Source organism: Crocuta crocuta, unplaced genomic scaffold, assembly GCF_008692635.1.
Source record: "Crocuta crocuta isolate KB4526 unplaced genomic scaffold, BGI_CrCroc_1.0 scaffold73, whole genome shotgun sequence".
Lineage (NCBI taxonomy): Eukaryota > Metazoa > Chordata > Mammalia > Carnivora > Hyaenidae > Crocuta > Crocuta crocuta.
The window spans coordinates 5875692-5888554 of NW_027529443.1; the positions used below are offsets into that span (position 1 = coordinate 5875692).

The window sequence follows — 12863 nt, forward strand, 5'->3', positions numbered from 1 at the left end:
TCTCTGTGAGGGACAGGCAGCTCTAGTTCGTTTGTTTGGCCAGTGGTCATGGTTTGATTCTGTTTCACTCAATAGAGAACACTTAGAATGAATAAACTAAGGCCCTTGATATATTATTGACTTCGATTTCATGTCTATAAATCATTTATGGGTCAAGTCATATGATCTTAATAGTATCGATCCAAGGCTTTTAATTCTTTTTCTCCCTCTCCTTTTTCTAAATTCACTGTGAGAATCAGAAGGGTGGGTAGGATAGCAAATTCTGGTTTTGTTTTTTTTTTATAGCTTAAAAAGAGACTGTCCTTCAACAATTTGACACAGTTTCTAAGTGAACTAGAAACACATCCTACTGTCCTGGCAAACAGGGAGACCAGTATCCTTTTATCCATTGGATGTCAAGGTTATATTCATAGGTACCAGGAGACAACATGAAACAGTCAGACTGGTTGGCTAAATGGTGCCAGGTAGAATTAGCTAAATGCGACGTAAGCCAAAAAAGAAAACCAACATTTGGCCAAAAAAAAAAAAAATCTTAGTATCCAAATAGGAAACATTAAATTACCTACTCAAAAGGTTCATTCACTCAGTGACCTGGGGGCCATTTTGCTGCTGAATTTTCTAGGAAATTTAATTGCTGTATGCTTGTACTCAAAATTAGAAGTAGTCTCCAAATATGGTTATATAACGGATAATCGTTTCCCCCACTAAAAAAGTCCCTCAGAAAAGATGGAGTTATCTTATCTTTGAGTCCTTATTAAGTCTCCTCAGTAAAGGACAGCCTCTGGGGTGCCTGGGTGGCTCAGTCGGTTAAGTGTCTGACTTCGGCTCAGGCCATGATCTCACGCTTCGTGGGTTTGAGCCCCACGTTGGGCTGTGCTGACAGCTCAGAGCCTGGAGCCTGTCTTCAGATTTTGTGTCTTTCTCTCTCTGACGCTCCCCTGCTCATGCTCTCTCTCTCTCTCAAAAATAAAACTTTTTTTTTTTAAAAAAAAGGACAGCCTCTAAATTACTTAATTTTGGACCATGACATATTGTTTGTACATCCTGAGGCAAATTCAGTGCTAATTTGGGATGTTTACATAGGTTGCTGGATGGGCTTGGTACGAGGGAAGGCACTTAACACAGATGTAGTTATCATTCTTTGTGATATGAGCTCAAGGGCAAGTGTGGGGTGTAATCAAGCCATTGGAAGGTCATCTTTACAAAGTGAGATGTTAGGTGGTTCTGTTGATGGTATCATGACACCCCCACTTCCCTACCAGTGACTTGAAAAGTCAACTGTCCTAATGTCCTGGGAATGGGTGTAAGGGACAGGGAGACAGTTCCCTGGTGTCACCACACACAGGTTCACACAGTGGGACTTGACAGACAAATAGGGCAGAGAGCTGTTAGATTAACTCAAAACAAGGAAGGCCCTGATGCCAAAGATTGATGACAATTTGAATAATATTATTTCATGAGATATGAGAAGGGGGGGAAGCGGCCTTTAAATCCACATATTTTTCCAGATGATGCCATTTAAATACATCTGAGTAACTAAAATGAGATTACAAATAGCAATTTCCTCTAAATTCCTAAGAAGTTTATATTAGGTTGAACAGAATGAAATTGCCATTTTTGCAGGTCAAAACGGCAGTTTCACAAGGTTCAACTTCATAAGCTCAAGCTGACAAAACACTTTACAAAAATATCTTTGAGAAATGGTGGATCATCTTCCTTACCTGCAGGCACGTCCTCCACGGAGTCACCTGATGTGCAAGCATATACACTTCAAGGCGAGACACCTTGGAAGTTTCTACCCACAAGAAGCTTAAGGCTAGGGCCATGAGGACATTTCAGAGATTTAATGGGGCATTTGTTGAATCTTAATTAACTGAGGACCATTTGGGGAGACAGACTCTCAGCTCTGCCGGTTGTCATGCTGGCAGTCCTTCTTTTAGAATAATCGAGCTTTTAGTTGTTTTCATCATCAATTATAAATGTTGTTCACTGTTTCCCCAGTTTCTTTAGCAGAAGTTCTTTCACATGAAGTTGTAGAATAGTTGTCTTTCATATGCTCACTAGTGACCTCAGTGGGGAATCCTTCGCCCACAGCTAATGCCAAAAGCAGATGGCTCATGTTCCAGCAAGGATAAGGTGGTAATTATTCCCGCAGAATTCTCCAGACTTTATCTCTCTATCGATTTGGACCAGTCATTACTTGCAGTTCTGCACAATATCCCCTTAATCTTCCATAGAATCTCCCTGTTAGACCCATTATTTCGTATTCTTACTATTTCTGTTGATCATTATTTTATGTAAGAAAGATTAATATATGGATTCTTCCAGGACTTCCTGTAAAAGTAATTAATGAGGATCCATTATGTTGACCAGCAGCTCTTCGGTAAAGATCTCCCTCAGGAAATGGATTCTCTCTGCTTTGAGGTCATATCATTAGATCACACGTAGCATGTTACCTATCAATTTTCCTCTTTGCCTTGACTCCTAAGAAACTCAGCTATATTTGAACCCAACACAGAGCCTTTATCATATACTTGGATGTGATATCACGTATACAAGTACATCATGTATCACACACATTTCTGGATATGATGCTGTCTTCCTCTTGCTGATTTAACTTTTGATCTGGAATTTTATGTTGGTTCTTGCTGCTACTCTGCTCTCTAGATCTCGTTTTAGTTTCCAAGAGCAGACTTCGATCAAATCCTCACCCCTCTCTTGCTTTTTTTGTGACACACAAAACACCGGGATTTATGACAAATTTCTTACTATATCTCCATTTCTCAGGTATTAATATACTAGACCTAAAGCATGCTAGCTAAGGGGTGCCTGGGTAGCTCAGTCAGTTGAGCGTCCAACTCTTGATTTTGACTCAGGTCATGGTGTCATGGTTTGTGAGATTGAGCCCTGCCTCGGGCTCTGTGCTGACAGTGTGGAGCCTGCTTGGGATTCTCTCTCCCTCTCTCTGCCCCTTCCCATTCACATTTGCGTGCACACTCTCTCTCTCTCTCAAAATAAATAAACTTAAAAATAAAAGCATGCTAGCTAAAAGACAACACATAGCTGTTCCTCATTCCCAGACCTGATGACCTTTGTTGATGTCAGTGTTTTCCAAAATACAACTTACCCTTAGTGCTACACTTAGAAGTCTCTTCCTCATAAAAGCAAGGAATTTGGAGCCACAAGTTACAGATTTGGGCCTCAGTTTCATCCCTCTGCAAAATGGGAATAAAAATCTGACGTTTCTACAGAGAGAAAATGCTGTTAAGTATATGAAAGGGACTTTGTCCCCTTAAACCCGTTACAAATCATGCGACCATTATTCAGAGGCAGCAGAAAGATTGAGGCCCTGCTCAAATACCTTCGTTTCCTAGATACTTTCCCTTTGCTGTTGGGTCTTTGTGTCTCCGTGTTACCCTGTGTCCCCTTGCTCTGCCCCTGTCCCGGGGCCTGAACAGCTGCAGCCTCTGGAGAGAGGGGTCAGGGCTCTGCAGGTGGCATGAGATGCCTCTGAAACCCCTCAGCGGGGCCTAGAGCTGAACCCCATCCTGGCCGGGTTTATCTGGACGGAGTGGGCTCCGCGTCTGGCATGGAGGGAGGGCCAGCTCCGGGCCGGGTGCAGCCACAGCCATGCTGTAAGTGCATCCTGTGCTCCAGGCCTGGAGAGGCACGGAGCCCTTCCTACAAGGCAGGGGCAGGCCTGAAGGCCCACCGGCAGGAGGTAGCTGCCAGCCCCGCTGCAGCGTTGAGCGCACGTCAGTCAGACAGACACCTGCAGATGAGTGCCGGGCTGAGGTGTGCCGGGTGGGCCGAGCCCACAAAGCAGGTGCCAGGCAGCCATGATCCAATTAGTCGTGTGTAGTCTGTCACGTTCAGTCAGACGGGGATCCTCGAGACACATGTCAGTCACAGACTCTCCAGTCCTTCAAGGCACACGGGGATAAGAGAAATGTCAGCCGCACGCATGCCCATTGCGTGCATTTCCACCAAAAGCTCTGCTGAGTGCGGAAGGGGTGCAAACCATGTGCCCCCAGCAGTGGGCAGGAGGAAGGAAGTCCTAGGAATAAAGAAGCTGCCGGAAGCCCATCTGTCCTCCCCTGCTTTTCTCTTGCCACTTTTTGTCCACGTTCCAGTCCCTTCTTCAGCAGTCTGAGTGTCTGTATACGGGGGATGCAGATGCCCGATGCCAAGTGGTGGGGGCAAAGGGCTGCCTCTTTCTCAGACACCAGGTTCTGAAGTCAACAGGTCACGTGACAAAGGCAAAATCACCTTGAGAAAAGCCCTCAATCCAACATTGTCACTTTCCCTCCCATCACTGCCATGGATCTGTTTACTTACACAGCTGGACATCTGATGGAGTAGTTGGCTTGCACGTAGGGGCCATGGAGTATGAAAAATATAAGTAATAGTGGATATTAGAATTGCAGTCAGTGAAGCCGAATGCTTACGTTGTGATGGGGAAGTAGGGCTGGAGGGGACAGAAGGTCCATGGCACCCAGTCATGGTCACCGTAATATATGTTCATGGGGCAAAATGGCAGACAAAACTGCTCATGCTATTTAAGTCTCCCCTCCTCTCCCTGAGATAATATATTGGATTTAGGTGAATTAAATGCTTGTATACCGTGGCTCCGTTACATCATCAGATGAAATGTAATCTGACTCGTCGTAGCACTGTTAGAAAGATGCTCGGCCCGGTGCCCAGAGCTCAGGGTCAGTCTAGACGCCTGGCACTGTGTCTGGATAATGGACTCCAGGACAGTGGATAACAAGACTCCAGGGCCTCTGACTTGTTCTCCCAGGTGTTTCCTGGCTAGAGAGGCAGGGAGACGACAGATGACCCACTCGTGTGGCAGAGCTGGCTAGTACTGACTCCTCAGTGCTGACTGTGCAGCCTCCAGAGAGAGGAGATATCACACCCACAGCGTGAAATTGCCCAGGGTGAGCGCATTCGCACCAGGGAAACAGGCCGATGAGGCAAATCAGATGTCTCCTCCCTCCATTTCCTCAGAGCCCATTTACTAGTCGGGGATGAGGGCAGGGAGAAGGCGGTGTGGGGGCATTTGCCTTGAGAAGTCAAGTGGAGGTGACAGGAAGACAAATGTGGAAGTCTCAGATGTGGGCAGATACTAGTAGTTGGTTTTAGGAGGTTTTAAAGATGGTTGGAAAATAGTGGGAATCTATGAGACAGTTTTTTTTCTTTTCAAACAGTTGGAGTTTCATTGTAACAGACATTGTTACCTGCCTCCCAGTACCTACTCTCCGTCTTCCTTAGCATCGAAATCCTGGGTGGTCCAGAAGAAGATGCTTTCAGCTGAGAGGCTACATTTTCAGGCTTCCCTTTCAGCTAGAGGTGATCAATGAGATAAATTACTGGTAGAATTTCTGGGCAATGTCCTCAGAGTAGAGTTGGTTAGGAGGAGTGTTTTTCTGACTCCCTTCTCTTCCTTTTTCTTTTAACTGGAACACAGATGTGGTAGCTGTGCACCAGCATCCATTTTGGGCCATGAGGATAAAAATCATGGACTAAGGATGATGTGGCAGAGAGGAGGAGCCTAAGTCTTTGATAACAAAATGGAGCTGCTGTGCTAGCCTGTCCAGCTCCAGATTTCTTTCAATGACCTCTTTGAGAGAATAAATCTGTAATTTGTTGAAGCAACTGCTGTCAGTACAAAGAAGTTAAGAATAATTCCTAAATGGTACATTGATATATTTCATGTTAGGAAAAAGAAATAAAGTTTGTTCTAAGTTCGTCTTGGCAGCTGAGGTACAAATGCTTGCTTCCCTCCCCCCCTTTTACTTTCTTTTAATGATAAAAGCAACACGTCCTCCTTATGTACCAGGAAGCCAAGTTTATCAAGCAAGAGCCAGGAGTTCATTGTCAGGATGTGAGGAGCCCCACCGAGGCACCTATTTATCCGTCTGATTTGGTTCTTCAGATTTCCAGTGCTGGACTCTGGGAGCTAGAGAGAGGACGGGGAGATGACAGATGTTCCCCGTGGAAGGACTCTAAGTTGCTGGCTGGCGGCCCACCTTATCTGGGAAAAGAGTGGATCTGCATTTCGGCCCTTAGTATGGGGTAGGCAGGTGTGAGATACACTCTGAGTTGGTGGAAGAACTGAGAGTAGCCTTGGACCCGGGGTGTGGGGGAGATGGGCCCAATCCAGTGACCATTACTGAGCCGCTGCTGTTATTCCTCGGTCCCACTTGCCCCTGCCTAGAAAAACCATGTGCCGGGGGGGCATTTCAGACGGGTCTAGAACACTCTTCTCCAAAAGAGGAATTCCTCCTCACCCTTTAAGGCTTGGCTCCCTTGTCACTTCCTCTGGGAAAGTCCCTGCTCTTTCTGCCTTGTCACGCAGTTTCAGATTATTACCCTAGGTAGTGATTCTTTGTTTACGTGTCTTTCCGCCTCATTAGTCTGAGATCTCCAGGAGGAGAGCAGATAGGAAGTCGAACACAACCGTGTGTCTTCTGTGCCTGGCTGGTCTGCCTAGTAATTAGTAAATTAGGGGGAGGGGATGAAATCCCACTGATGATTCATTTGTTTGCACTTCATCTAATGGGTTCTTCACCTATGTCCACATTGTGCCATTCTTGTCTCCGGGAGATGTAACACAATTGGACCTGTGGTAGCTAATGAAAAAGTTGAACTTTATTCTGAGAGGCTGTGAGATTTGTTATAAGGGGGAAGGAGCAGGTAGGAGCCCCAGGTCCTTCAGTCTTTGCTGATTTCCATGTTCCATTCCTGTACCGGCTTCAATTATTATACTTGCCTCGCTCTCTTATGCCTCTCCTGTGTGATCTGCTCCAGGGCGGCATCCAGATAGCGGCAATCAGGGGGTTGGGACCCTCATTTTCTAGAGGGAGAAACAGAAGCATAGGGAGCATAAAACAGCTTGCGTGAGGTCCCAGAGTAAGAGAGCAGTGAGCTAGACTTAGAACTCAGGCTCTTTTTTTTTTTTTTTAAAGTTTATTTATTTAAGTAAGCTCAACACCAAAGATGGGGCTCAAACCCATGACCCCAAGATCAAGAGTTGCACACTCTTCCAAAATGAGCCAGCCAAGTGCCCCAGGCAGCCCGTGCTCTTAACCACCGCACTCAACATCCTGCATTTACTACGCTTTGAAATCGTACTTGCTTCATAGGGTTGAAAAGACACAGCCAGCACAACAGCTGCCACACGAATCGCGTTCAGTAAATGTTGGCTGTCCCTACGCCGTACCCTCATTTTGCAAGCACTCAGTAAATGTTTGCTGAATAGTTTTGGGTGTTAATAAGTGTGAATGAGGCTATTTGGTGTTGGGTGTTAAGTGTGAATGAGGCTATTGGGAAAGAGACAGGCACACCCTTGTCCACAGAGACACATGCCTGCACATACTGGAGAGATCAAATGTCAAGTGGGGGCAATCACAAGGCTCCAGGACACCAGGAGAGATCCGAGGGCTCCTCAAAGACAGGGCAGGCAGCCAGCAGAATTGAAAGCATCTTGAATGTCTCAGTGCTCATTCCAGGAGCAGTCAGGGCCAGGGAATCCCGGTGAATGGGTGGGATGGTGGTTGGGGCTGCCATGCATGATTGTGGCATCTGTGTCCTACACAAAGATATTAGGAGGCTGATACCCCGTCTGTGCTCCATTTGCTACACAAACTGTGCCCCTGAAAGGCTGTGTCCATGTCACCCTATTCAAGGGGAGTAACTTTTTCTAAATCCCACAAAGATGCTGTGTAAGCTGATAGTAGCAGTAAGATCCCAAGAGATCTAAGCGATCCCAGGCAGAAGACAGAGCCTTAGGGACAGCATCCTTTCTTGGGGTTAAGCAATAGTCAAATAGGCTGGTGTTAAGGGGACAGAACCTCAGTAGTTCATTTACTCAAATGACTATTAAGTACCTACTGTATGCTGGGCACCACGCTGAAGAAAACGGACATGGACCGTGCTGTCAGGGAGCTTGCAGACCCATGGAGGAGACAGACGTCCAACAAAGGAAACTTACAATGTGAGGGAGTGCTCAGTGTCATAATGGAAGGAAGACAGAATGAAAGAGTGGCAGAGGAGAGGGGGGGCAGTTCTACCCAGAATGGAGCAGGGGATGTTGGGAAGGAGCCCACCACCATATCAGCCTTTTAAGAGGACTAAGCTGGTGTTGGGAGTCCAGGGTAAGATCCAAGTAATAGATAGCAGATGGTTGGAACCAAAGAAAGGCAACCTAGGGAGGACTGAGTTCTACCCAAAGGGCTGTGAGAAAGTGGCACCGCTACCCTTGCACAACCCCAGGGGGCACCATTCATAATACGAGGAACTATGAGGAGGAAGGATGTTGCAGCTCAAGGGGAGGAGGCTTGTTCTGCTTGTGCCCCGCTTTCCTCCCAGGAGACCGAATGTTCGAATAGACAATAGCCAGGCCAAATACGACAACAGAACTCTGACCCACAACTTCTGTAGGCAGATGATCAGGACTTGGTCCATGATTGCCCGCACTCCTACTTTTATGTCCGGACTTCCAACTCAGGACCAACCAGAAGAATATCAAACATCTCTGCAAACCAGTTACATAGGCCGCCCCCCTTCTAGTTAGCCAGCCTGCCTCCAGCTTCCCCGTGCGCACAGCCTCTAGTCGGGGCACATCCGGAGCCTTCCCAACGCAGGACCCCTTGCTTGGCGAGCTCTGTGTCTGTGGGCTCTGTTGTCTTTTGGGAGGGTCTTCGTGGATTGTGAGACTCCCTTAATGCTGAGTGGGGTGCAGATAAGAGGTGACTCGTGAGTACTAGCATGGAATGAGCCTGGTGTTGTGGAATTGCCACATACCTTGGACCGTTAGAGAGAAGCGTGCGTGCATGCCCAGAGGAGTTGTTTTGGTCTCAGATTAAACTTCATCTACTTAAACTGTACTAATTTGGAACTTGTGCAAGTTTGCCCCGGAGCATCCTGGGTGAAAGGGTACATTTGCACTGGATTAAAAATCAGAGTTTGCTAAGCAGATGCATGTACACCAGATTCCACTCATTTCATCTGGGATTTTTGAGGTACTTTAGCCTCTTTCATTTGCATACAATGATTAATATGTTAATTACAATAGACTCTGACCTATTCGTTAGTACTTAGAGCATACTTACTCTAGGTGGCCCAGGAATGCTTATAATGGAGAGGAATGAAGCTGCACTGGGGCACACACAATTCTGAAATTTTGTCAGCTCTGACAAGACTCTCACACCTAATAGGGATAGATCAGCAAAACGTACTCTTTCTTGGGTGTTTCCTTTTTGTCTCCCGTGTAAGTCTGTTTCCCTTTGGATACAGCTTTGGCCACCATGTGGCCCAGGATCACAGGACACCAAACACTTTTGGATGGGGAATGTGTAAGGGCAGCTCATTAATGTCCACATACAACCGATCTGTCTTTCTGGTCACCGGAGAGGTTCGGGGCCCCAGCTTCTGGGTGGTGACAGCTCCCAGGACTGGCTCCTTGGTACCATGGGTCCCAGTCATCTGATCTCCTGTAAAATGCTTAGGGTAGGAAGATGGGCCAAGATACAAAACTAATGTCTTAGGCTTTGTGTCCTCCAGACTGTAAATCAGACTCTCATTTCCAGGAAACCTGTACCATGCCTGACAGAGCAGACAAAGGCCAAGTGGCCTCTGAGCTTCAGCGGTCCTTCTCGGCAGGCTTACCTGTGAGTAACTCTGCACCTATCTGGGAATCATGTCCCAGAAGTGCAGTTCTTTGGAGCCTTTCTGCCCATGCCCCCAGGCCTCCAACATCCGCCCACCCTCTCACACTTTCGTCCATCAAATATCTGCTGTGTGCCTAGTGTATGTTAGTTAGCAAGATACAATCTTGGCCCTGGAGAAGCCATGGTGCATGGTGGGACATTTCTACAAATCACACTAATCTAGTGTGATAAGAGCTGTAACTGAGATGCGTGCAAACTACCAAGTGAACACAGAAGAGTGAGCAGATAGCTTGGCTGGGGAAGGCTTCACAGATATCATGCAGGTGACACTTGAGTGAAGTCTCATGGAAGCTTCCATTAGCTGGAGACATGGGGTAAGGAGGGAAAGTATTCCAGGCAAAGGCAGAAGGACTTAAGAGAGTTGATAAAAGGCACGGAGTTCTGAGAGTTGGAACAGAGCAAGAGGGAAGAGAAGGAGATGGTTCAGAGACTGTAGTTGGGGTTGTTGTGGGCGCCATGCTGGAGGGTTTGGACTTTATTCTGAGGTCCCAGAACCAGCCAAAGCAGGGTTCAGGGAACCTGAACCAAACTCACACGCCAACAGGGGCCAGGCAGAGATGTCTGTCAGTGAGGCGGGCCAGGTGGGGACTGAAGACTGGGGAGCACAGGCTTCATCCGAAGGCAGCAACCGACTGTTGCCATGTTGGGACGCAGCGTAGCCAAGTTTCCCTCAAAAATAAGTGGCAATGCCATTTTATATGAACACTCCCAAGTTTCAGATGTTGGAGATGATTCCAAAACATCATGCTGGCCCAGTAAAAACCTCTGACATCCCATCCGTCCCTGGGCTTCTAGTTTGGCACTTCAGATATCAAGCTTGAGCAGAGAGCTGACAGACTTCTGTTTCAGAAAGAGACTGTCCCGACAGATCTCCACATTTCTGCAGCAGCCTCTGCCAGCAAGAACCTCTCTTCCCCACTCCCCATCTTCACCCCCTTGCTTCTCGCCCACATGGCTTTTGCATCCCTCACTGCCCGCCCGGACCACGCCCCCGCCACAGCCCTCTGGGACCCTCCCCCACACTAACCCCTCCTCTCACACAGGAGGAGCTGAGTGAATGAGCTGTGCTCCAGGCCTGGCCTACAGAGAAGAGCCCAGCATTAAGGACACGAGAGAGCCATATTTATTTCACATGGACAAGCATGATTCCTTCGCATGCTGAACATGAAAGCTCGCGTGAGGAAAGTACCCGTAACAGCAGAATTAATGTGCTTTTGTCCACAGGGAGCAGGGAGGGTCACAAAGTGGGTTTCAAAGACAGTTACCCTTCAAGCAGAGTTGAGACCATAGGCTTTGAAATCTCTGGTTTATTTCATCATCAAAGGGTCTGTCTCCTGGGCGTGGCCACGGGGTGCTTCGGGCTCTGCAATGTCTCGATGAGCTGCTAAGGTCAGGAGGAAGAGGATGGTCTCCTATCCCACCCCCTAGGGTGGCTAGGGAGAGTGAAGCTCAGAGGGGAGGTACATGCCACTCGGAATTAGCAAGCCCACTCGGGGTGGACAGTGACAGGGACAGACTGCTGTGCTCGCAGCAACAGAACCATCACCATTTATAATATCTATCGTAATCAGAAGATCTGCTCTTCTTAAAGCAGTTTCCCAAGGCCTCTTATGGGCTGAAGGGAAAGGACTCGGAATGGACTGGACATGCCAGCAGCGGGCCAACTTTGCCTAGACCGACTGGGGAGGGCTAGTGGCAGGGACCCTCTGGTCTCGTGGCCTGAGCTGGGAACCCGAGCTGGGAAAGGGCTGGAGCCTGGGTTTGCCGGGGACCAGGGCTCACAGGCTCTACGGGCAAACCCCACCACGGAGACAAGGAGGGGCCCCTGTGTCTCGGTGGCTCACTCCCACCTGAAGTCCTGTCCAACAGTTTCATAAAATTTAATATTATAAGGTCTATAAAATTCCCGCAGCTGGTCTATCACTTCGGGGTCGATCTGTACATGAGTTCTGCCTTTCGATTTGCCCAGGCACCGAGGCAGGAGGCTCGATTCTGTTTTTCTCAAGCAAGGGAATCCTTTGGTCTTGTTGAAGTAGAAGTGCTTGTCCGTGATGAACCTCTTGATGCCCAGAAAGTCCTGGACCCGGCCCATCTCGCCGGCCGGATCGGTGATGAGCCGCTCGCCGCTGACGAAGTGGATCTGGGCCAGGGGGAAGTAGCGCAGCCAGCTCTCCAGATGCAGCGCGTACATGCCGATGCGGATGGCATTCCAGGACACGTCCACCTGGCCCAGCGTGCGGTTGCGGAACGAGAGGCCCTCGAAGGTGGGGATGTCTGGCTTCTTGGAGAGCGTCTGCGTGTAATCCGAGATGGCGCGGGTCACCGGGTTCCGCACGACCACGATCAGCTTGGTGTCCCGGGACATGTTGAAGATGCGCCGAGGGGCCTCCTGAGTGACGAAGTAGCTGGGCGTCTTCTCCAATGTGATCTGGCTCTCGAGGGTCCGGGGCATCAGGCTCCTGTGAGGCAGAGCAGCACATGGTCAGACCGGATCCCTTCACCCTGCCCCCTCTCCCCTCGGTGACGCCGGAGTTCCACGCCCATTCGCCTGGTGAGGAACCCACGTTAAGAACTAGTCTTTCAGCAGGCTTGACCATGGGCCATAATCACTAGCTGCGTGAGGTCTCCAGTGAGGAACCTGCTTCACCCCGTGCTGGTTGATTTAAAAAAAAAAAAAAAAATCTTTAACGGGTTTGCTTCTTTTAAGAGGGGAAACCTAAATGTTCATCAGTATGGGTTAAATAAATGATGGAATAGCCAATGAACAGAATCAGGTATATCTGTATGTACAAATAGGGAATGATTTCCAAGATACAGTGTTAAATGAAAAAAGGCAAGATATAGCACATTCACCTCAGGAAGGATACACAAGAAACTATAAAAATGGTTGCTTCTGCAGGGAGGGTGTCTTGAGGTGGAGGCAGAGAGAGGAGGTCAGGGATAAATAAGAATTTTTTTTTTTTTTTTAAGGAAGCTTCACCCCAGCCCAGAGCCCAGTGTGGGGCTTGAACTCAACGATCCTGAGATCAAGACCTAAGCGGAGATCAAGAGTTGGACACCTAACCGACTGAGTCCTCAGGTGCCCTAAGAATTACTTTATATTGTATAAAAATTTTTATTTTTTGTATT

At 48.0% G+C, this 12863-nt stretch overlaps 1 protein-coding gene across 1 annotated transcript in view; it reads right to left on the reverse strand.

The window, feature by feature from the left end:
• Positions 1-10834: 10834 nt before the first annotated feature.
• Positions 10835-12863, reverse strand: part of HS3ST2 (heparan sulfate-glucosamine 3-sulfotransferase 2) — a 93846-nt gene continuing 91817 nt past the window's right edge. Inside the window, 1 exon segment of the mRNA XM_077760501.1 lies at positions 10835-12193. Coding sequence (XP_077616627.1) covers positions 11575-12193 — 619 coding nt within the window. The 3' untranslated portion in view covers positions 10835-11574.